This window comes from Pristis pectinata, chromosome 10 (assembly GCF_009764475.1).
Source record: "Pristis pectinata isolate sPriPec2 chromosome 10, sPriPec2.1.pri, whole genome shotgun sequence".
Taxonomy (NCBI): domain Eukaryota; kingdom Metazoa; phylum Chordata; class Chondrichthyes; order Rhinopristiformes; family Pristidae; genus Pristis; species Pristis pectinata.
The window spans coordinates 60,901,873-60,927,048 of record NC_067414.1 but is presented as its reverse complement, the minus strand read 5'-3'; the positions used below and the strand labels follow the sequence as shown (position 1 = coordinate 60,927,048).

The following is a 25,176-nucleotide window of genomic DNA, read 5'->3' as shown; positions in this document are numbered from 1 at the left end:
TTGATAGTGGGGTATTCAGCGGTAATGCTATTGCATGTCACGGGCTGATAGGTGGCTTTTCTCTTGTTGGATATTGTAATTGCCTGGCATTTGTGTGCTACAAATGCTACTTGCCACACATTAGCCGACACCTGGGTATTATCAAGTTCTTATTGCATTTGGATTTGAACTATTTCTCTCTTCATAGATGCTGTTGGATCTATTGAGTTTTTCCAGCATTGTTTACATTTATTTCAATTCAGCACATAAAAACTTCCCTGTTGTGTACACAACAAGCGACATAGACCCATCAGCAACACTTATTTGTCCAAAAAAAGGGGTGTTGTGTGTTCTAATTTCTGAGCCAATTAAGTGTATTCAAAGTGATGATCCCAGCAGACAGTATAACTTCAGTTACCAACAGAAATCAGGTGCTGTTCCAAATTTAAATACAGACTTGTCTATTTTAAATGATCAACCACTGCTCCAGCATTGGCTGGTGTAGTCCCTGGATTCTTTGTGTCACCTTGTGGGTGTGAAGCTGTATAGACTCGAGAGCTGCAGCACAACTTGTCTGTGTGCTCCAAGTACCATCCAGGCTTCCACAGATAATTGCTGCAACCAGTGAGCAGTTGATCACATGACCCTCTACATAATGAAGTAGCACATTTAAAGCCTTTTATCACCAGCACTAAATATATAACTCTGCTCCCTCTATTAAAAGAAATGGTACAAGAGCATTATTTACAGATTTGACTGTGTCAAAGGTCTTCTCAATCTCTCCGACTTGAGACTGCTTTGGTTGTGAACTGATCATTCCTTCAAGGTTCACCAGAATTTCTCTTGGTATTTCCTCATGTTCTACAATAATAATCCCTTTGAGCACATTTGGGGAATCATGACTGAACTCATCGTTTCCTTATCTTTTTCTTCTTTTAAATAATACCCTTTGTCTAAATTTACCAAGAATTTCATGGTCATTGTCACACTCAACAGTGGTATTCAATCTTCAACTACAGAAGTCAAGAAAAGGCATTTGTCTTCCCCTCATCCACAGCCTAACAGTTTCTGGAAGGATGATATGGGCTTGTGGGGATGCCTATACTGTTCTAGGTGCTCTCAACTGTCTACCATTTGATACTTTAGTCTTGCTTGCGTCTGGTGCTCACAGTTTCTTTAACAGTTTTCCCTAAAGTTTGGGTAGTCTTACCGATAGATCACATTTAGCTGCAGTTTAGTTAGATCCATCGTCCTATTGTCAATTTGGCTATCAGTGGTTGCCTTCATGGTTTGAAATTGGACAGATGTTTTGTGTTTGCCAGCTTTTCTTGGTGTTTTGACCCACAACGTTTCATTAACGGAATGTACAAGATTAGTTAACATTGAGTATTGGACCTGTGTCCTTTTGGACCCCATGTTGCCTTAAGTGGGCACTTGTTGCCGGTGAAATTAAAAACAATGGGCCAACTCTCGATCTTGGGATTCTGTTTCTGATCTAATGTTTTTTCTGCAGTGCAGCTTCAAAATGCCCTATGTTTTATGTTCCTAAGTCAGTAAAACAGACAGGAACTCTGATGCTGTTAATATTTTGGAAATTTACCTGGAGACTATATTGTGTTATTGTTAATGGAAGGTTCTTGACCAACAAAGTTCTTCAGTTCCTTTGCCTTTTGTTACCATGTTGCTTTCCTTGTTGCATGTTTTGTCAAATTCAACTGTATGCTCCAGTAATGTGTTCCCATTGATTCTTAGTGCTCTTTTTAATTAAATGTCTTGTTATATCCAATTCATACATCAACAACTGTTGGCTCCCTGTTGTGAAGGCATTCGATGCTGCCTTCCGCTCCTCAAACTTCTTTCCTTTGTATTTCTGTGGAAAAGGATGACTGCTAGGCTTCCATTTGGCGTGAATCACTGCTCCTGTTATGCTTCCTTTCAAGCTTACAATGGCTCATCTTCATCTCTGTCTTCCATTAATATGGCTGGCTTTATCTAACTGGGTGTTGGTGCAGTATTAATTAAGCTTGTTTCAATTTAATGCACTGCATGAAAACTGATTCTAATCAAGTTTGACTATTGGCACCTAATCTTCATAGAGAGTTGCACAGTACAGTTTGCAATGTGACTCCTTGAAAACTCTGAAAAACCATGTACATCATCTGGCCCAGAGACTTCAGTATCTCCTCTATATTGTTGTTGGTTTCCAGAATTCTGCTGAAATAATTACCATTCACCTTCATGAAGGTTTTTAAATTGCTGCCCTTTGCCTTTTGGCGACTACCTGTAATATAAATGCTGTTAAGTGTCCATTCCTCATTTACCTTGATGGTGTGTAGAACATCCTGAGTTTACAAGTCTCCTTGCTGTCTGAATTCATGGCGACTAACATATTCTGTACTTGTGCTTTGTCTGCCTTTGCAGATCAGCACCAAGTGTCCTGTTTAGTCACAGTGAAAGCATGGAGCTATTCTGAATTGGCACAATGGAGCAGGATGCTTGTCCTGATGATGATAAAAGGTTTTCTCACCCGGACTACTTATTGTGGTCAAGTGACCCAAGCTGATGAAGGTGTTACCATTGCTGCACTTATTCACTTACCCACAGCATGCAGGAACATATTCATCTCTTGTACCAAATGGAATTTGCTTGTATTTTCCAGAGCTTTTACTCATGCTGGGGGTGCCTTTATCTGAAGGTTTGGAAACATCTGGGCCAATGACAATGTCAAGTCTGAGATACAAAGCCAGGCAATATTAATAGATTTTCTGTTATGTGTTAACTCGTAACTTGGCGTAGTCCATTCAACACATCCAATGATCTATTGAGAACATAATCATTATTGTAATTGTTTCATCTGGAATGTTTCCCAGTCTGCTGGACTGTCGAATGTGTCAGTCTTACCATGAATAATGCAGCACTTCTCAGCTGCAATCATTGAGCCAGATTTTGGGTGTCACATTGGCATAACTAGGAGAGCTGCTGCCTCACAGCTCCAGCACTCGGCTTCAATCCTGACCTCTGGTGTTGTCTGTATGTTCTCCTGGTGACCGTGTGGGTTTTCCCCTGCATGCTTTGGTTCCTCCCACATCCCAAAGATATGCCGGTTGGTAGGTTAATTGACTGCAGTAAATTGCTTCTCCTTGCCATTGAGCAGTCTTGCAGGTGGCTGTAGAATCTGGGGGTGGGGAGTTGATGGGAATATGGGGAGAATAGTTTGCAGGGAAAATTTATGGGAAATGGATTGCTCTGTGAACCAACAAAGACTAAGTGGGCCGAAATAGTCTTCTTCTATGTTATTTGAAGAAATGTATTAAAAAAAATCGTGGTTGATCACACCTGCCACCTGTGCTCACTGCGCCACCACCCATCAACCTCCCACCCCATGCCCACCGCCATTCTATAGACACAAACTTGTTGAGTCTCTGCTTTGGTTTGCTCTGCTCTGCTTTTCCCTCCTATATCATATATATTGGGCTTCCCCTTTTCCAATCTTCAGTCCTGAAGAAGGGTCCTGACCCGAAACATTGACTGCCTGTTTTTCTCCACGGATGCTGCCTGGCCTGCTGAGTTCCTCCAGCATCATAGTGTTTTTCATCTGGAATGGAATATTCCTGTCTAATCCATTGTGCGATGTGGAGCATGCCTTTGTATGCTCTATTAAGTGAAATGTCCTCTGCAAATAACATTGTGTAAAAGCAGTCTAAAGCACTGAGGATCTTTCTATTATGGGAAGATCATTAGTCTTTGTATTTCAAGGTTGTTAAAGGCTGGGTATTTTTTCTATAGAGCAGAACTATTTACAGCTGTAAATGGAGATCATTTCACGTTTCAGGTAGCTAAGGTTTCAAAATTCCTAGCTAATGACTGTTCAAGTGGCAAACAAGAAATGTCATTAAAATATGTTAAGCATTGATGTACTAATTGCACATTATTTTAAAGACACAAAATTCTACATTATGCATGTGAAAAGCGAAAGTAAAACAATGAATAAAATAATTAAGGTTTGAATGGAGTATGTTCCCACAAGGGAAGAATAGGGTCACCTGGATGACTAAAGAGAAAACTGGTCAGATAAAGCACAGAATTAAGCAAATAACAGGCATCAGATTGATAATATACAAAAACTGGACCACATATAAAGAGAGAAAGAACATCGAACATAGAACAGTACAGCACAGGAGCAGGCCCTTCAGCCCACAATGTTGTGCCAAGCTAATTAAATTAGTAATTAAATGTTGAACTAAACTAATCCCTTCTGCCTATGCAATGTCCATATCCCTTTATTCTCTGCAATTTTATGTGCCTATCTAAGAGCCTCTTAAACGCCTCTATCCATCTTTTCACTACTGAATGCAAACGCAGGTGTTTGTTGATCCTTGAAATATTGGGAGCAACTGGAACAACACTTCAAATTAGAACATTAAGTCATGATTCTTCTGCTGTTCAGCTGGGACATGGATGATCAATTTGCAGAAGCCTACTGCTGGAGATCAAATCTTTCAATTTTTATCTTAGTAACTGCATTATTTTAGCACAAATATAAATAGATTATAGTAGTCAATTAATTGTTATATTTTGTATATTGAACAAATGTAGTAATGGTGTACATTTCATTAGTTTAAATAAAGCCTACCTGGGTGGCACGGTAGTGTAGCAGTTAGCATAACACTATTACAGCGCCAGAGACCCGGGTTCAATTCCCACCACTTACCTTATCTTATAAAAAGACCAGAGCATTTTTACAAAAAGGTTGAACAATTAACCTAATGTACAATATATATTAATTTAAATGTCATCTAGTACACGGCTTTCAGTCTTGAGGTTAGTCAGATTTTATTCTAACAATACATGATCCAAATTCAAACAGTTCTGGTTAAATTTTCTCTTTCAACTGGTTTCTTTTTAAAGAACAATACCTCATATTCTGCTTGGATAACCTACAACCCAATGGTCTGAACACTAAATTTTCCAATTTCAGATAAACGACTCTTCCAGAGTTCCTTTCCCACTCCCACCAGTCTACCCATGTTCTTCATTCCTTTTATTCACCTATCCAACCCCCCCCCCAATTACCTTCCCCAGTTTGGTTCTATCTGCCCATCATTCCACTAATCACCTCTATCAGCCTCTATCTTGACCCTCTCCCACCCAGTTCCTTCCTCCCCCCCCACCCACCCCGCCTTATCTCTTTCCAATTATAGCCTACCAGCCTCTGTCTCAACACTCCCCTCTCCATTTCTATACTTGCATACATCCAGCTTTCCTATATCTGCTGACCCAAATTGCAAGGAGACTCCCATTTTCAAACCAGTGTCACATATATCATATACTATGAAGTATTAAAATATTAACATTTTTCATTATGCATGTCTGTAAATTACATCCCATATTAGAATGTATTTGAACTAGGAAAAAGGAAAAGTATGCTGATACTCAAAAATTATCAATGCTGCCAAATCATACCAGTCGCAAATAAAAATACACAAATTTCAGATATTGTAAAATTACTTTAGAATACAGGAGCCCCCGCACAACAGCAATTTGGATTATGGAAGTTCACCTTTATAGAACACGTAACTCACCACCAAAAAATTTGGGATACGGAATAATAAATCACTCATGAAATTTATGTGAAAAAAAGTAAATAAATAAACATTTTTTTTTGCAATTTGCATTCTTGATGCATGTGCAGTTGATGCGGCTTTGTGTTGTGGAAAATCATGAAAAGGACCATTTTCTAGGACTACAACCCCCCCCCCCAAACATGGGGATTGCCTGAATATAATGTCAAGAGGATATAATTTACAGTGAAATTCAAGGAAATGTGTTTGAAATTTCTGCTTTAATTTAATATTAAATGAAATGGTAGATACATACACTTTTAGTAAAACAGAGGAAGAGAGAAAGAAAATAAGAAGGGCAAAGGAGAGAATCAGAACAGACTGACAGCTACCATAAAATAGAACCCAGAAGCTTTCAAATGGCAAATTAATAGTAACTAGGTCATTTAAAAAAGGGTGGAATGACAGTAATCTCTGCACAAGATATTTACTGAATACTTTGTATCTATACAAAGGAAACGGGATGCAGTTTAAAAGAATAAATAGTATGGATCATGAATAAAAGGAAAATTGGTGTGGAGTAGGTCTCGGAAGTCTAGCTATGATGGTGAGCGCCATCAATCCTAACAAGATGTGTTATAGGCTGCTGAGAGAAGTGGGTCAGGAAATTTCAGAAGAATTTGCTATATTTCTAGGATCCTGTCTAGATTCACCAATGATGAAAATGTAACACCATTGTCCAAAAAGGTCTGTAAGGATAAATCCGACAACTTTTAGAAACTATAATTCAGGTGAAAGTTAATAGGAGAAGAGTGAATTGATAAAGTAAATTGGTAAGTTAAGTTAGTAAATTAGTTTATTATTGTAACATGTACCGCAATACAGTGAAAAACTTGTCTTGCATACCATTCATACAGATCAATTCATTACAACAGTGCATTTGAGGTAGTACAAGGTAAAATAATAAAGGAGTGAAGAATAAAGTGTTACAGTTACAGAGAAAGTGCAGTGCAGGTAGACAATAAGGTGCAAGGTCATTAACAAGGTAGATTGTGAGGTCTTATCATATTAGGGAACCGTTCAATAGTCTTATAACTGCAGGATAGAAACTGTCCTTGAGCCTGGTGGTACATGCTTTCAGGTTTTTATATCTTCTGCCCAGTGGGAAGGGGGAGAAGAGAGAATGTCTAGGGTGGGTGGGGTCTTTGATTATGCTGACTGCTTTACTGAGGCAGCGAGAAATGTAAACAGAGTCCATGGAGGGGAGACTGGCTTCTGTGATGTGCTGAGCTGCGTTCACAACTCTCTGGACAGCCAGCATTGGTTTGCTAATGGCAAATCATGTTTGTCATAGTCAAGCTTATTGTCATTTGGCACAGATGCAATGAAAAGGTGCAATGACTAATCAAGTTGAGTTTCTGACAAGATAATAGAAAGGGTTGATGAGGGTAATACAACAGGAGTTGTATACATGACTTTTAAGTTCCGCATAAAAGGCTGGTAAGTAAAACTAAAGCCCATTTTAAAAAAAAATAATCATTGAAAGCATGGATAAGGAATTGGTTCAGTGATGGTAAACAGAAGTTGTTTTCAGACTGAAGGATTTTGGTGTTTCCCACGGATTGGTGCTAGAATCACTACTATTTTTGTTATATATTGACATCGATATAAGTGTGCAAATTAAAATTGGAATTGGTTTATAATCGTCACATGTACTGAGGTACAGTGAAAAATGTGTCTTGCATACCGTTCATACAGATCAATTCATTACACAATGTATTTAGGTAGTACAAGGTAAACCAATAACAGAATGCAGAACAAAGTGTAACAGCTACAGAGAAAGTGCAGTGCAGGTAGACAATAAGGTGTAAGGTCATAACAAGGTAGATTGTGAGGTCAAGAATCCATATTATCATACTGGGGAACAGTTCAATAGTCTTATAATAGCGGGACAGAAGCTGTCCGTGAGCCTGGTGGTATGTGCTTTCAATCTTTGTTTTCTTCTGCCCAACTGGAGAGGGGAGAAGAGAGAATGTCCTTGGTGGGTGGGATCTTTGATTATGTTGGCTGCTTTACCGAGGCAGCGAGAAGTTATAGACAGAGTCCACGGAGGAGAGGCTGGTTCCCATGCTGAGCTGTGTCCACAACTCTCTGCAGTTTCTTGTGGTCCCAGGCAGAGCAGTTGCCATACCAACCTGTAATGCATCCAGATAGGATGCTTTCTATGGAACATTGATTAAAAAATTTGGGGACATACCAAATTTCTTTAGCCTCCTGAGGAAGTAAAGGAGCTGGTGAGCTTTCCTGGCTGTGGTGTCTGCGTGGTTGGACCAGGACAGGCTATTGGTGATATTCATTCCTAGTAACTTGAAGCTCTCAACCCTCTCGATCTCAGCACCATTGATGTCGACAGGAGCATGTGCACTGCCCCCCCCCCCCTTCTTGAAGTCAATGACAAGCTCTTTTGTTTCATTGACATTGAGGGAAAGGTTGCAAAGGTTGCAAATTTTCCAAATGAGCAGATAATGCAGAGATTAGTAATGTAGTAAATAGGGTGGAGAATGGTAATAAACAGCAACTGGATGTAAATAGGCTGAATTAATGGCAGAAGAGTGGTAGTTGACATTTAATGCAGAGAAATGTCAAATGATGCATTTTGGCAGGAATAATAAGGACAATTCAGACTAAATGCTACGGTTTTAAAGAAAATGCATGAACTGAAGGAACTGGGCATGTATGTGCATAAAACTAAAGGTGATGTGGAAGACGCAAAATAGTTTGTAAACACTGGGCATCATAAGTAGACACAGAGCACCAAAGCAAGGAGATTATGTTGAACTTTTGGATAAAACTGGTTGGTCTACAACTAAAAAACTGAGTCGAAATCGAGCCACTGCATTTTATAAAGGATATTTAGGTCCTATGGAGGGTGCAGGAAAGAAATGGCAAATTGCAGAGTGGATTGTTCTAAAAGAGCTGGCAGAGTCCTAACAAGCCAAGTGGCCTTTTCCTGTGCTGTAATGATTCTGTGAATCAAGAGGCATGCCTGCTTTCAGAAAGCTGCTCAGCACCTAATTCCTTAGAGCAGACTTGCATCATCTTCCATTACCCTATCACAAAATGCAAGCTCAAAGCTACTGTTCTTGAACGTATTATTCCTTTTATGCATGCATTCATTTATTCAACATATATCCTTGCTGTGCATTATATCAATAATACTAATCACAATGATTTCCTGGGAAATCAATACTCCATACAAATATAAGCAATGCATCACATTAATTTCCTACTCTGCAATGCTTTCCAGATATATCCCAGATTAAACTTAATCCTTTGAGTGAACAAATAGTACTCACAATGAAGAAAAGACAGTAGCAAATGTGTTGCCATAACAACACTGGTGCAATAGATGAAAGTTGATTGAATCCAAAATATATAAACTCTCACCAAAACAAAGCTAAATTAAAAATTTTAAATGCTTCTGATAACAACTCATAATATTTTGCCTCACTAACATTCATTGGAAAAATAATGTACTTGTTGTAAGTGTAATCAACAACCTTAAAATTGAACTTTATACTTAGAACACATGCATTGCATGACAATGTCTCTCATTATGAATATGCTTTGCCTGCACGCAATTAACTCAAATAGTCACTCTCTGTTGAGATAACCAAGCAAATTTCTTCACACATAGCAAGACAGAGTCCATCCCATATGGTCAATACACCTTTGGGAAGCTCCCATTTCTCTTTCATTCAGGGGCAGTTTGTTGTGCCTGGCACTGGGCATGAGAAGCACAGAATATAATGCCTATGGGGCGCAGAAGATGAGGTCCTGTTCTCTGAACTATCCTGGATACCGTGCAAAATTCTCCACAGACAGTCTCCACTATGTCATCTGTTGCATCACTCAGGACTTTACTGTAATAGAAACAATGCCTTTGTTCTAACTTTGTTGTAAAAGAACACAGCCCTCATCACAACCTTCACGAAACAGGAGCAAAGCCCTTGTTCAAATCTTGCCAAAAGTGTTTGTCATAGCTTTACTATTATGGGGGGTCCTGCCCTCATCCTACTTTACTGTAATAAGAGCGCAGTCCTTATTCCTACCTTCCTCTAATGGGAACTCAACCCTTGTCCTAACCTTACTATAATGTTGTAGTGCTGTAGTACTATGGAATCTTTGGGTCTCAGAAAGTTAGCAGGAAGGAGAGCATATTTGGGAAGGCTAATACAATGTTAGTTTTTTGCAAGGGAAATGTAGTATATAAATAGGGAAATTATGATGCAACTTTACAGGGGACTGTTACGACCATGCCTGTAATGCAGCATAGTTTTGTTCTCCATTTTTAGGCAAGGATATGCTTGCACTGGAAGCAGTGTAGGAAAGGTTCCGTAGGTTGTTTCCTGTAATGAACAAGTGGATGGTAATTGGTTTATTATTGTCAAATTTATTGAGATACAGTGAAAGACTTTGCATGCCATCCATACAGATTATTCCAAAACGTAAGTACATTGAGGTAGTACAAAGGGAAATGCAATAACAGAATGCAGAATATAGCGTTACAGTTACCTTTACAGAGAAAGTGCACTGCAGGTCGACAAATAAGGTGCAAGGGCCACAATGAGGTAGATTGAGAGGTCAAGACTTCATCTCTATTGTGCAAGAGGTCCATTCAAGAGTCTTATTGCAGTGGGATAGAATCTGTCCTTGAGCCTGGTGGTGTGTGTTCTTAAGTTTTTTGTATGCCTGATGGAAGGGGGGAGAAGAGAGAATATCCAGGGTGGGAGGGGTCTTTGATTATTTTGGCTGCTTTTCTGAGGTAGCAGGAAGTGTAGACAGAGTCCATGGAGGGGAGGCTGGTTTTTGTGTTGGACTGAACTGTGTCCACAACTCTGCAATTTCTTGTGATTTTGGGCAGAACAGTTGAGCACAGCATACCAAGCTGTAATACGTCCAGATAGGATACTTCCTATGGTACATCTATAAAAATTGATGAATGTCAATGGGGATATGTCAAATTTCTTTAACTTTCTGAGGAAGTAGAGATGCTGGCGTGCCTTCTTGGCCATAGCATCTATGTGGTTGGACCAGGACAAGCTATTGGTGAAATTTACACCTAGGAACTTGAAGCTGTCAACCATCTTCACCTCAGCACCATTGATACAGACAGGGGTGTCTGCTCCATCCCACTTCCTGAAGGTAATAACCAGTTCTTCTGTTCTGCTGACATTCAGGGAAAGGTTGTTGTCTTGACACCATACCACTAGGCTCTCCATCTCCTGCCTGTATTCCATTTCATCGTTGTTTGAGATCCGGCCCACTACGATGGTTTTATCTGTGAACTTGTAGATGGAGCTAGAGCAGAATCTGGCCATGCAGTCGCGAGTGTATATGGAGTAGGGAGTGATTTGAAGGTGGAGCTATAGTCAACAAATAGGATTCTGACGTAGGTGTCTTTGTTACCTCGATGTTCCAGAGGAGTGTAGGGCCAGGAAGATGGCATCCGCTGTGGACCTGTTATGGCAGTAGGCGAATTTGCAGTGGTTCGAGGTTGTATGGGAGGCTGGAGTTGATGCATGGTATGACCAGCGTCTGGAAGCACTTCATTTTGGTGGATATCAGAACCACTGGACAGTAGTCATTAAGGCACGTTACCTTATTTTCCTTTGGCACCAGGATGATAATGGTCTTCTTAAAGCAGGAGGAAACCTCACATTGGAGTAGGGAGAGGTTCAAAATGTCTGAAGGTACTCCCATCAGCTAATCCACACAGGTTCTGAGGACAGAGCCAAGGACTCCCATCTGGGCCAGACACTTTCCGCAGGTTCATTCTCAGGAAAGCTGATTTGACATCTGCAGAGGTGACTGTGGGTACAGGTGCGTCGGAGGCAGTCGGGGCAGGTGGTGTCATTTCATTGTCCTTCTGTTCAAAATGTGCATAGAATGCATTGAACACATAGGGAGGGATGTGCTGTTGTCAGCGATGCTGCCCAACTTCGTTTTGTAGCCTGTTATAGCATGCAAGCCTTACCACAACTGTCAGCTGATCTGAGACTCTATTTTGGTCTGGTATTGTCTCTTGGCATCCCTAATAGCTTTATGAAGGTCATACCTTGATTTCCTATATATATCAGGGTCACCCGATTTGAATGCCACTGATCTGGACTTCAGTCGGGAGTGGATCTCTCAGTTCATCCATGGTTTCCAGTTGGGGAACACCCAGATTAACCTCTTTAGTACGTAGTCCTCTACACACTTGCCGAATGAAGTCTGTGATGGTGGTAACATACTCATTTAGATTGGCCACTGAGTCCTTAAATATGGACCAGTCTACTGACTCAAAGCAGTCGCATAGAAGCTCAGCTGCTTCCTCAGGCCAGCACTGTATGACTTTCTGTACTGGATCCTCACACTTCAGTTTCTGTTTGTATGCAGGGTGAAGGAGCACAGCCTGATGGTCTGATTTACCAAAGTGCAGGCAGAGGATGGATCGGCAGGCAGGTTGTGTAGCAGTGGTCAAACGTGTTTGGGACCCTGGTGGGACAAGAGATGTGCTGATAGTATTTTGGTAGCACACTCTTGAAGTTGTCCTGGTTGAAGTCCCCAGCTATGAAGAACAGTTAGAAATGTAGGAAAGCTGGAGCAGGAGTATGGCATTTGACTTTCAAAGCTGGTCCACCATCCAATATGATCCTCTAAACCAATACCATTTTTCTGTTCTCCCCCATAACACTTGATGCCTTTTGTGTAGAGAAATCTATTCATCTCTTTCTTAAATATATTGAGCAGGTTGGGTTTAGTCATTGGAGTATAGCAATCTGAGAGGTAACCATATTGAAACATGCACTATTCAAAGGAGGTTGACAGAATGGATGCTGAGATATTTCCATTGGTACCTAGAACTAGGAGGCATAGTTTCAAAGTAAGGGATTGCAGATTTCAGGCAATGGTGAACAAGAATTTCTTCTCTCAGAAGGCCATAAGTCTTTGGAAATCTGATCCCCAATAAACTGTGGAGGAGGACAATGATAGACATCTGAACTACGAGGAAGTTAAAGCGTCTAGGGAGAGAAAGGGAAAACTGTGTTGAGGCTAAGATTTTATTAAACAATAGAGCAAGCTTAAGGGGCTGACCAGCCTATTCCTGCTCCTTACTGTCATGGGACCACAGCCCTTGTCCTAACCTTGCCATGATGGGAGCACAACCCTTACCTTCTGCACAGCTGCAAGAGAAGTGTGGGAGGAAGAAGCTGATGGGTGACCCCTCTGCATCAGCATATGCCATCCTGGTTTCCTTTATATGATAGAGTTCAGATGAGAACCTCATTCCACTGGGTGAAGACTAACAAAATGGTATGAAATCTTGGTAATATTTCCATTTGGGATGGGCAGCAATTAACCTTCTGAAAGAAAAGTGCCTATCATTGGCCACTTCCATCAACAGGAAATTGCATCATTTCAGTTTGAAGTTCAAGAGCATTACCACTGCCCATTTCTTGAATAACAACTTTGCGGGGATCATCACTGACCAGAAATTGTAGGAGACCAGTCACTTGACTGCAGTGGTGCATGAGCATGTTGAAGACTGTTGTGCTGCAGCGAGGAACTCAAGTCCTCACTTTACAAGGCCATTCTACCATCCACGAGCCACTAGTCAGGGATGAAAGGGCAATTCACTGCAATTCACTCCATTAAAGAATGATCACTACTTGTTTTTATTTGAAAGACTGCATAAAGATAGAAGGAGCCTGAATTACTTTTAGACTAAGCAAGAATCTTTAATGCCAACCCTATCCACCAGTATCTGGATTCACCACTCAATACCATACCATTGACCCATTGACTCCAATTGTTGACGTTTTTGTTCCCTCCATGCCTTATCTCCACATCCTTTAGACTGCCCTACTAATTCTAAGCAGTGTTCTTCATGGCCACCACCAAGCTGGTTGATGGTTGCTCTCCTCCAAGGGAGGAGGTTGCAAACAGTAACAAAAGATAATTGTGAGTAGCTCTGGACCTAAAATATATGCTTTTGTCATGAATGGTGGTAATGTGGCTTAGTTGGGTGATGGGGAAATATGATGGAACTGCAGGAGTGGCAGAGGTGGAAGTTCACTGAAAGAGTACAGCAGATTCATACCCATTGGAGCCATAACCACTATCCTGGGATTGGGTATCAGTAAACCTCATTGTTTGCTTGAGAACTATTGCACCCTCAAATCCTTTCCAATATTGGAACCCAGAGCCAGGAGGCCAACAGTCTGAGCTTGGATAGCAAATACCAGAGCTTTAATTACAGGGATAAATGTAAAAGCTCTTCTGACACTAGTTCAAAGAAGAGCAGAGGATTATAACTGGGATCCTAGCCAAAAATTATCCCTTGCTCAAAACCTACTCAGATTATCTAGTCATCATCGCATTGTTGGTTATGGGAGCATGCGGTGTGCAGCTTCCCTCATTGTACTATTTCCTCAGTCCTCCATGTCTGTGTGCATGGTAAGGACTCTGCTGCCTACCACAACCTCTGACAAAAAGGAGGAATGTGTTGCAATTTGTGTGAATGATCTGCCATGATTGATTAGCTGGAAGAGCAAGTAAGATGTGATATGTGTGTATGAGCAATAAATTTATTCATGTTTATTGGAGGCATAAAACTTATTGATTGATAGGGATTGTTATGTGAATTTTGAAGGCGCATGTGCCATTGTGTAAGAGTAGTTGGAAAGTTGCTTGTAAATGGACTTGACCACATGTTAACTTCTCTGTACTGTATAAGGTTTGCTCTTCGCCCTTCTGATGGATCAGTAATTTATTCCGATAATATGGTTAAGAATGGTTAGTTTCATTTGTCCACATAGAATAAATACACATGGATATTAAAGCAATAGTTACCAACACCTAAACAGATGCTAAACCCTATCAATCGATTGCAATGCTAACTGGAAAGCACCAGCACTGTTTAACAGCATCAATGTATTCCAGGCAAGCCCAACCAGAACTCTTCTCTTTCCTCCAAGACCAAAAGAGATTAGCCACCAGTTTACATTAACGTCTGCCCTGAAGGCACTAGATTACTGTTCAATTTCAACTACAAAATGCCATGCTTCTCCTGTAAAATTACATTAAAATTTCACTTTAAAATGACCTAAATAATGTGAATAAAATGTTTTCCCCTCATTGTCAGATAAATCTGCATGTCCCTGTATCTCTCGTCAATAATTTTCTTCTCACTGCATCTGTGCAGTATATGTTTGGTGCAGCCTCCCACCTGATGACAAGAAACAATTCCATGTCTGTCAGTTGCTAATCAGCAGGCAATATTTAGCGCAAACTATTCATTTAGCTATCTGGCTTTTTAAAATATAGCCTCCATGATATTCTCTTTCTTCCCAGCATCCTTATCAGCTCTCTGAATATTATGGCTACAAGATCTCATGTATTAGAACTGAGAGCAGGTCGTGGGAGAAGCGCTCCTAGAAGTAACCTCCCTGGCCACCTGTTCTCACTGGTGATTTCCCACACATCTGGAGGGCACCTTGGCTTCCAAAAATGCAGGATCCTTCTCACAGTATCCACTTCTATCCAGACATTGACTGAGAATCCAGATGTCTGCTCCAATATCTGCATCAGTCTGATTACTCTGAGCGCATCCCATGCTGTCCCATGACTTTCAGCAGAGGTTGAAGACAATGAGCACCTCCCACATCACCCTAGTGCCATAATTACAATTAGCACAAGTTACTGTCAGCTGGTACACCTGAATCCTGGAATTACTCCATTATTGTGCACAAAGGCAAAAAACATTGATATTGGTATTGTTTAAGTACTCATATCATTGCACAAGGCTCGCACACCAAACCTTTGGTGCAAATATCAGGTAAAACTGGGAGTGTCCATTGCAGAATGTCACTTTAGATTACATTTTAGGGAAAGCAATTAAATTTCTGAGCATGGGTATCATTCTAGTAAACCTGCATTGCATCCTCCAAGATCAAAATATCCTCCCCAATATCTGGTGTCCAGAATTGCTCTGCACCCTGCAGCTGTGGTCTAACCTGAGCTCTTGTATACTTATAACATAACTTCTAATCTGTTATATTCCTTCCTCTAGATTCATCACATTCCTGTCCTCTCCACCACGTTTTCTGATAAGGGTCTTTGAACCAAAAAAAGGATGATGTATTGAGTTCCATGGGCAAGGCTAAAGACCCGTGGTTTTCTCAATAACATAAAAATGTTTTAGGTATTTTTTCCAGATTTCTCCCATTTCATATTGCCAATGACGTCAAAAATAGAAAAATTTGTAAAGTGAACTGCTGATCCATTTTTGCTCAATATGCACAATTGAACAACATCAAAATGATCCTCACTGGACTTGAGGTCAGGTATGGTATCAGTAGCATACAGCACATACATTGTTTCAGTGAAAGGCCACCAATATTGCTCCTTACTGGATAGAGAGTATCACTGGAGGTGGAATTGTTGAGTGTCGTCAGCAAACTTAGATACGCTACACTCAGTCCCCTCTTCCAAATCGTTAATGTATATCATGAACAATAGCGGGCCCTGCACTGACCCTTGAGGCACCCCACTTACCACTGATTGCCAACCAGAGAAAAACCCATTTATCCCAACTGTCTGCCTTCTATTGGCTAACCAATCCTCTATCCATGCTAATACATTACCCCCAACTCCATGCATCTTTGTCTTATGGATAAGGCTTTTATGTGGCACCTTATCGAATGCCTTCTGGAAATCAAATATACAACATCCACCTGTTCCCCCCTATCCACTGCGCTAATTATATCCTCAAAGAGCTCCATTAAGTTTTTCAAACAGGACCTGCCCTTCCTGAATCCATGCTGTGTCTGCCTGATAGAACCATTTCTATCCAGATGTCTTGCTATTTCTTCTTTAATTATAGCTTCAAGCATTTTCCTGACTGCAGATGTTAAGCTAACTGGCCTATCGTTACCCACCTTTTGCCTACATCCTTTTTTAAACAATGGTGTGACGTTCACTTTCTTCAAATCTGCTGGGACCGACCCAGAATCCAGAGAATTTGGGTAAATTATCACAAATTATCACCTCTACTATAACTTCCACCATTTCTTTCAGTACCGTGGGATGCATTCCATCAGGACCAGGGGACTTGCCTACCTCTAGGCCCACTAGTTTGCTCATTACTACCTCTTTAGTGACAGCAATTGTATCGAGGTCCCCACCTCTCATCACATCCATAACATCTTTCTTTGGCATGTTAGATGTGTCCTCCACCATGAAGACCGACACAAAATAGTCATTCAAGGCCTCAGTCATTTCCACATTACCCAATATTAATTCCCTCTTCTCTCCTTCCAAAGAACCTATGTTCGCTTTTTCCATGCTTTTCTGCTTTATGTAATTGTGAAAACATTTACTATCTGTTTTTATATTTTGTGCTAGTTTACTTTCATAATTTATCTTCCCTTCCTTTATTGCTTGCTTAGTGGTTCTTTATTGCTTTTTAAAGTTTTCCCAATCTTCCAGTCTCCCACTACTCTTGGCAACTTTGTATGCATGAGCTTTTGTATTCTCCTCCCCTACTACTTCCATTCCATGCTCCACCTTCCTCTCCTATCGGATTCCATCATCTTCAGCCCTTTGTCACTTCCACCAATCACCTCCCAGCTTCTAATGCCATTCCCACTCTCCCCTGCCTCATCTGCCTATTACCCCCCCCCCCCACCTGAATCCACCTATCACCTGCCAGCTCTTGTTCCATCCCTTCCCTCCACATTTTTATACTGGCCATCTTCCCTCTACCTTTGTCCAAATGAAGAATCTTGACCCAAGATGTCTACTGTCTATTTCCCTCCATTGATGCTGCCGGACCCATTGAGTTCTAACAGTGTTTTGTGTGTTGCTCACTATGGAGGGAGCTTTTTATTCAGAATCTAATCTGTGGTCTATTGAATTATCCAAAATATGCAGTATGAGTATAAAGCATGAAACAAAATAAAACCTGGAACAGGAGAAAACTGGAGCAACACATAAAGCACTGAAGGAACTCAGCAGGTCAGGCAGCATCTATGGAGGGAAATGGACAGTCAACATTCTGGGTTGAAAACTGTCCAGTTTGTTAACCTCTTTCCAATGAATTTGTTCAATTCATCCCATGTTGGAATCTACCCACCCACTATAACATTTCAAGGCAATTCATGAACAAGTATTCATTCACTGCTGGAGATTATCAAATAGTAATCAAATTTTTTCTCCAGTTGCAGCAGCCAGAGCAGCAAAGGGGAGGAGTCAGCAACTTTTAAGAAGTTATTTCTGATTGGCTGAGTTGCTACACACTTTTGCCAATGAAAAGAAGGTAGGGTCAAGCAGAACAACCATTTTGGAGCAGCCATTGTGAGTGTCAGCCAGTGTAGGAGTGGGGGCACTTTGGCTCAAGAGGCTTTGGTGTGAACAAGCTGAGTAAGTGACCCAGGTGTTGGGAGTGAGAGCATATCTGTAAAGAGTGCACCCAGCTGCAGCTCCTGACGGACCGGGTCAACGAACTGGAGCTGGGGTTGGATTATTCACGATCATCCAGGAATCTGAGAATATCATAGATGAGACTTTTACGGAGGTGGTCACATCCAAGGTATGGCTTCAGACGGATGGGTGACCACCAGGAAAAGTAAGGGGAGTTGCAGTCAGTGCAGGGTTCCCCTGTGGTCATTCCCCTCACTGACAGGTATGTATATCCTGTCAGCCCCTGAAAGAACACCCCTTCAACAGTATCTCTTTGGATACTGTTGAAGGGGTGTTCTTTCAGGGGCTAGCAGCAGTAGTCAGGTGTCTGGCACCGTAACCAGCTCTGAGGCTCAGGGAAAGGGTGCTGTCAGACAGAGCAATAGTGATAGGAGAGTAGATAGTGAGGGGAACAGACAGGAGATTCTGTGGCCGCAGAAGAGATGCCAAATGGTGTGTTGCCACCCGGGTGCCAGGGTCAAGGATGTCTCTGAGCAGCCACAGAAAATACTCGAGGGTGAGGGTGAACAGTCAGAAGTCATTGTACGTGTTGGTACAAATGACATAGGCAGAATAAGGGGTGAGAATGAGTATAGGGAGTTTAAAAAGAAGACATAACAGCAGTAGTTAGAGATGATATTCTTGGTCAATCGTCCAGTGAGGTCATACCGGTAGAACTTAGAAGCACAAAGGGGAAGGTCACTCTAGTGGGGCTGTATTATAGACCACCTCCCACCCACCCCCCCCCAGTAGTCAGCAGGAACTTGAGTAGGTGGGCAGAGAAATTGGCCATGATTGTAGAATAATAGTTGGCAAATTCATTGCAGGCTTTTAAGAGGGGCTTGGATGGGCACATGAATGAGAGGAAAATAGAGGGATATGGACATTCTGCAGGTAGCAGGGAATAGCTATGTCGGCACAACATTGTGGACCAAAGGGCCTGTTTTGTGCCGTACTGTTCTATGTTCTATGTTAATAGGGTTGTATTAGTGGGAGATTTCAATTTCTCTGGTATTGACTGGACATCCCAGAGTGTTAACAGCCTGGATGAGGTGGAAGTTGTGAAATGTGTCCAGGAAAGTTTCCTGAGTCAATATATAGAGGACCCTACTCGGGAGCATGTAATACTGGACCTCCTTTAGGGAGCAAGGTAGGGCAAGTAATGGAAATGGTGGTCAGGGAACACTTGGGCTCTAGTGACCATAATTCTAGTGACCATAATCCTTTCCCATCACTAAGGTGGTGGGAATTTTGGGGGAATTAGACAGAATCTAGCAGAGGTCAATTGAGTGAGCATATTTGAAGGGAAAGGAAAGAGTAGCAAGTGGGAAGCTTTTAAGAGTGTAATATCCAGAGTCCAGGAGCAGCATGTTCCTGTTAGGGTGAAGGGTAAACCTGGCAAGTTTAGGGAACCCTGGCTGACGAGGGATATTGAGGCTATGGTCAAGAGAAAGAAGGAAGCATACATTGGGTTTGGGAAGTTCGGGACAAGTGAATCCTTGATGACAATAAAAAGATTAAGAATACTATACTCAAGAGGAAAATCAGAAGGGCAAAGAGAGGGTATGAGATGGATCTGGCAGGTAAGGTTAAGGAAAATCCCAAGAGCTTCTATAGCTATATAAAGAGTAAAAGGGTGGCTAGGGAGAGAGTAGGTCCCCTTAGAGATCAGCAGGGTCGCATTTGGATAGACAGAGTCTGATTAGGAGGAGTCATCATGGCTTTGTGCGTGGAAAGTCATACTTGACAAACCTTTTAGAGTTTGGGATGATCCGGGATCATTGGACATATGCAGCATTTGGTTTACATCACATTTGAATGCCCATAGACATTAACCCCAACTGTAAGGAAAAGAAATAGATAACACAATCAAAGAGGTTAAATGAAACAGGCAATAGAGAAAATGAGTCCAATGATCAAGAGATGCAAGGAAAGCATGTTCCTTTTGGAATATGGAACACCATTTGGGCATTTGTGTTGTGACCTGTGGGGGAAGTTGTAGGAGTTTTACGGGTTTGTTATTTATGTTATTGATGTGAATATGTATTCTGTCTAATTGTCAGAAACAAAAATAATGACTGGATCCACTTTTAAATTAATAAATTCTATGGCAGGAACCTGTGGAATCTAAACTGATTTGTACATAAGAAAATGGTACATGATTGTTTTGCTTTTGCAGACACATTTATTGTGTGATTCCCATGTGCAACTTTTTATTAATATAACATGGTTGTCCATGCTGGTGATGACTTCAATGTAGATTGCAGCTGCTATTACATATATTCAGTTAGGAGTTTTACTTTGAGACAAATCCTAAAAGTCAGCTAGGGTTTTCCATACAGTGTGAACATCCTAACAGTAAATATACAAGTTTTCTGCTTGTGCTGATGCAATGTATCTAGAAATATGGAAATTGATCAGCAGCCATGCAGTAAAATGGGCTGATGATGAATTTACCCCCATCCGATTTCAATGGAGAAAAGAGTAGAATCGCTTCTGGCTTGCAATCATTTCCTTTCCACTCCATCTCCTTGAGGCTTTTATCTGTCCTCTTAGTAGGCTAAGGGGTAGAGTTAGCACCAAATTTGTAAGTGTATCAAAATTACGTAAACCACACATAAGCCAGCTAATTCAATACTAATTGCAAGCGCCAGTGGAAAAGCATCCATATTTTTGCAGCTCAGTAATGCTTTAAGCTGTGTGTTAAATTAAAGTGTGGTTAGTGAAAGTGAAAGCCATATCTGGAAAGATCTGGAAAGCCATAAAAGGATTAGCAGCCCAGTGACCCGAAACAAGCATAAGGGTACTTAACTACTTTCCAGTGTAAGGATCCCTGCAAATTCATGTACAAATGAGAACAGCTTTCAGAATTTGTGGTGTGCTGAGTTATACCAGGCAATGAGTGGTTCCCATAAACGACTTTCTTCAAGCTGCACAAAGCAAGGCTGGAGAAATGTTTCACTGTAACCCAGAAGGAAAAGGATTACCTTTTCTGGGCCCATATTAAAATTCCGGCCCACTGTAAGCACCTGGATGGTTCACCTGACCATGGATCGCCTGCCTTTCATCATTTCCAGCCATACTAGCTCCTGAACTACCACTACAGACTCCACTTGCCAGGCAGTTCTGAGTGAGGACCAGTCAATTTATCATCCTCTTGAATATGCACAAGCTACAACTACGCTTCTGTCAAGTGCCCACCTCTTGCCTCAGGCTCGATAATATTTAATTGAGGACCAAAGCAGCACTTGGCTCAGAGGTCAATGTGGCATAAACCAGCGCATAAAGTACGTTTGGACTTTGGATCAGTGGACCAGTAGAGTATTGCAATGTTGAAAAGTGGTATGTTTCGATTAAGTGATAAACCAAGGTCCCAAAAACCTAGAGGGGATTAAAATATACCATGGAACCATTAAAAAAACAATCAGGAAGTTCATTCTGTATCCTGGACAATATTTATTCCTCAACCTACATACCAATACCCTGAACTGTTAACTTTATTCTTTGTGGGACTTTGCTCAACTCGCCTGTCCTTGTGTGACTTGACTTCATAATTGATGAATTGATGGCAAATTGCTTTGAGATATCCAGAGGACTAAGAGACGCTATAGAAATGCAAGATCTTCCTAATGTATTTGTTTCACTGCCACATGCTTTTTTAACTTCAGCAGTAACTGAACAGCATCCTCCAGAAATAAACAGAAAGTTAAATACTGCAAATGCTGCGAATCTGAAATAAAAACATCACAAATGCAAAACTTAATTCAGCTGTAAGAATCAAACCAAGTCCAGGCAAAGCAGTGTGAGACTTCCTCCACCATGAATTGTTGCTCCCATTAGAAACAACCTGACCCCATATTCAGGCTACCTTTCCATCTTGCCTGTGCAAATCAAAATTATATTAAATTAGTACAATGCACTGTAAATGATCTCAATCGTTGTGCATGCAGTTTGAATATAATATGCATGTTTGAGTACCTGGATTTTAGATTTGGAATCATAATTGATTAATTGTTCAAATGTAAATAAGAGTTTGAGATGACCTCGCCTTTATTTGATGCTGCATAGTATTTCAACTCTGAGTGAGGAGAACATCATATTAATTTAAGGTTTGCTGAGGAAAGGGATTGTTGTTCATTTTTGACAGAAACTGCATTTTTTTTCGTTTTGCAGTTTTAAATAGTCATAACTTTTACCTTTGTAAAAGCTTTGTAAAACTGTCCTAAACTAAGCCCTTAGGCATTTTGTACTGGAATTTGGATGAGCCCCCTTCTCAGCACCCCCCCCCACCATTATCCATTTTTGTCCCACTCCCTCTCCCAGTTCCCTTCACCAACTCCCCACACATTTCACCCATCAGCTCTTCAGCTCTCCCCCTTCCCTCTTCCCCCCTCCCCTCCCATATTGTCCTGGTTCTCTCTGCCTTTCACCTCTCCCCTAATGATTACCATTATCACCTTCCTTACTTCTCAGATTCCAGCAGTGTTCCTGCTCATCACCCTCCAGCAGCTGTCTCCACCTTCCCCCTCTCCTCCCCTTCCCCCTCCTGGTACCATCTTTCTCTTTTTATTTCTGCCTCCATCTATCATCCACCTGCCTCTGTCTCCCATCTCCACCCCTCCCCCTCCCCTACCTGGCTCATTCTTCGCCCCACCTCCAGTTCACCAGTCACCTCTGGCCCCGGTACACCACTTCCCCTCTCCTCCTTACGCTAGCTATCTTCCCTCTCCACTCTTAGTCCAGATGCAGGGTTTCGACCCAAATTTTTGACAATTCCTTCCCCCCCACAGATGCTGCTCATCCTGCTGAGTTCCTCCAGCAGATTGTCTGTTGCTCCAGATTCCAGCATCTGTAGCCTCCAGTATCTTCATTTATTAATTTGTTCTACTTAATATTATGTTGCTTTTTTAAATGCATTTCTCATTATTGAGAAGCCTGGTTGTATGAGCAAGGACTATAGCATGAGTTAATAATATTAAAACTAACATAGGAACAAAGGAGGTAACTTAAGAGAAAGTGATAGCGTATCTGGCAGATACCTGAATATTAAAGGGTAAAAGAAACACAAAGGGAAATAAAGAGTTCAAGATTTTGAGTCTTAAAAAAAACTTAACTAAAGGAGGAGATCCAAAGTTGATTTTCTCTGTCTTTCATAATTGATGCCACTTTACTTCCTCATTTGGTAAAATTTATGTTTGGTCACAATATCAATATAATCTGCAGCTTCAATGGACCCACAGTTAGAAAGCAGAATAAAACCGAAGGTTGTTGCTGCAGTGTGCATGACCAAAGATAAATTTCCACTTCATGTTTCTGGTGTTGATCATGTTGCACTCATCCATAACGAATTTGATCCCACAATCCCAGTTTGGGAACTATGCTTAAAGGATGTGTGAGCCAAAGTATCAGATCCAGTATTGTGATCCAATTTGAGAGATGAATAGATTTATCCTCTGGATTTGTGCTCCCATGATAAAGAATTTCTGTTGAGCCAATCAGAATGTGAAAATAATTATTGCAAGGCAATTTTTGTTCGACCTTGAAATCCTATTGGCCTCTGATGGTTACAGTATGTCTATTTAGAGGAGATTTAATGACTTGCAGTTGGAGGAAAGGAATCAATGTTCATCAATTGGAGAGGATCTGATTTAATTGGCAGTAAATGCCTTTGATTAGTCTTCAGATCACAGTCTGCTATATTTATACACATTGGCAGACATCAGAAACAAGGTGAGAAATTTATGGCCTCTCCGCATTCCATAATGTGGAGAGGCCATAACTTTGATGGGCTCCATAATTCCACAGCACTTCAATCAATATCTGGAACTGTTCTTTCCTCAAACAGCTTTTTTGAGTTTATCTGTGCTTTCTAGGTCCATCATCAGCTGGAATACATTGCTCCAATCTTAACCCAGTTTTGTACCATCGACTGGATTCAAACACGTGAAAATATTTTTTTTAAACTCTAAAAATTTTACTCTCCTGAAATGCTACAAGTTGGCAAGTATGTGGCAATATTTTATATGCCTGCTGCAGTGTTCTGCATTGGCAAAATAGAACCAGTGGTCATGTGTAGCCAAAACTTTAATCTATTAAAGAAAAAACTATTTCTACAATTACAAGTCCAATGGTACTAATAAATCATGTCTGGACTGTTTTGATTAAAATTTTATAGTATTTGAGACAAGCATGTTACTTAAATTGAAACTGATTCCTAATAATCAATTCCAGTTGAGTTTTAGGTCTGTGCTAGCCCCACACTGAAGAATACAATTTAGTGTGAAGAGTATCAGCATATTTTCATATTACAACTGCTATTTGCTGAATGATAGTAAGACATGAGTAAAACCATTGTAATTAAGATATATATATCCATGTTTGTGAAACTGTATACAGATTGGCTACCCAGATTCACCCTGCTTAAAATCCTTATCAGTGATAGGAGAAAGAAGAATGTATTTCTTGCCCTGGCCTGCATTGAAGCAGGCAATCAGTTTTTGAAAATAAGTTCTTCGTGTTAATTTTCTCCTTTCTTTTCATCTAGACGTGTGTCTCCATTGGAATAAAGTACCAGGCAATAGATGGTACTGTTGGAGTTTGGAATGAAAGAGACTTCTTTGAAAATCCAAGCCAAAGAGCAGAGCATGAGGCCACCTTTCATTTTGAAACGGATAGTTTACTGTCTGCCAGTGGCCAGAGTCAGGGATCAGGGGCCTCACCAGGCAGATCCCACCAAAGCCTCTTAGGAGAAAAGAAAAAGTAAGTAAACTACTTCCCTTTTAAATTAGAGCAAGAATTGCACCTTTTAAACTGTATAATATTTCAAAGAAGACCAAGTTGGAGAGTCATACTGCATGGTAACCAGTCCTTTGGCCCACCAAGTCTCCGCCCATCATCAACTGCCCATCATCAACCACCCATTACACTAATACTTTGCTAATCCCATTATTTTCTACTGACATTCTCATCAATTCACCCCCCCCCCCCCATTCTACCTCTCATCGATGTGCTGGGAACAATTTACAGCAGCCAATTAACCAACCAACCAACCCGTGCGCCTTTGGGATGTGGGGGGGAATCCGGAGCATGCAGTGGAAACCCAGGTGGTGACAGAGAGAATGTGCAAACT

General features: G+C 41.0%; 1 protein-coding gene across 3 annotated transcripts in view; it reads left to right on the top strand.

The window, feature by feature from the left end:
• The window catches only part of otofa (otoferlin a), a 283,609-nt gene that overhangs the window by 108,594 nt on the left and 149,839 nt on the right, over positions 1 to 25,176 (top strand). For 2 of the 3 annotated variants that reach the window (XM_052024320.1, XM_052024321.1), the window contains exon 5: positions 24,592 to 24,728. In XM_052024320.1, the coding sequence (XP_051880280.1) occupies positions 24,592 to 24,728 (137 nt within the window). Of the gene's footprint in view, positions 1 to 24,591; positions 24,807 to 25,176 lie in introns of all 3 variants that reach the window. The other variant, XM_052024318.1, reaches the window with a different exon arrangement.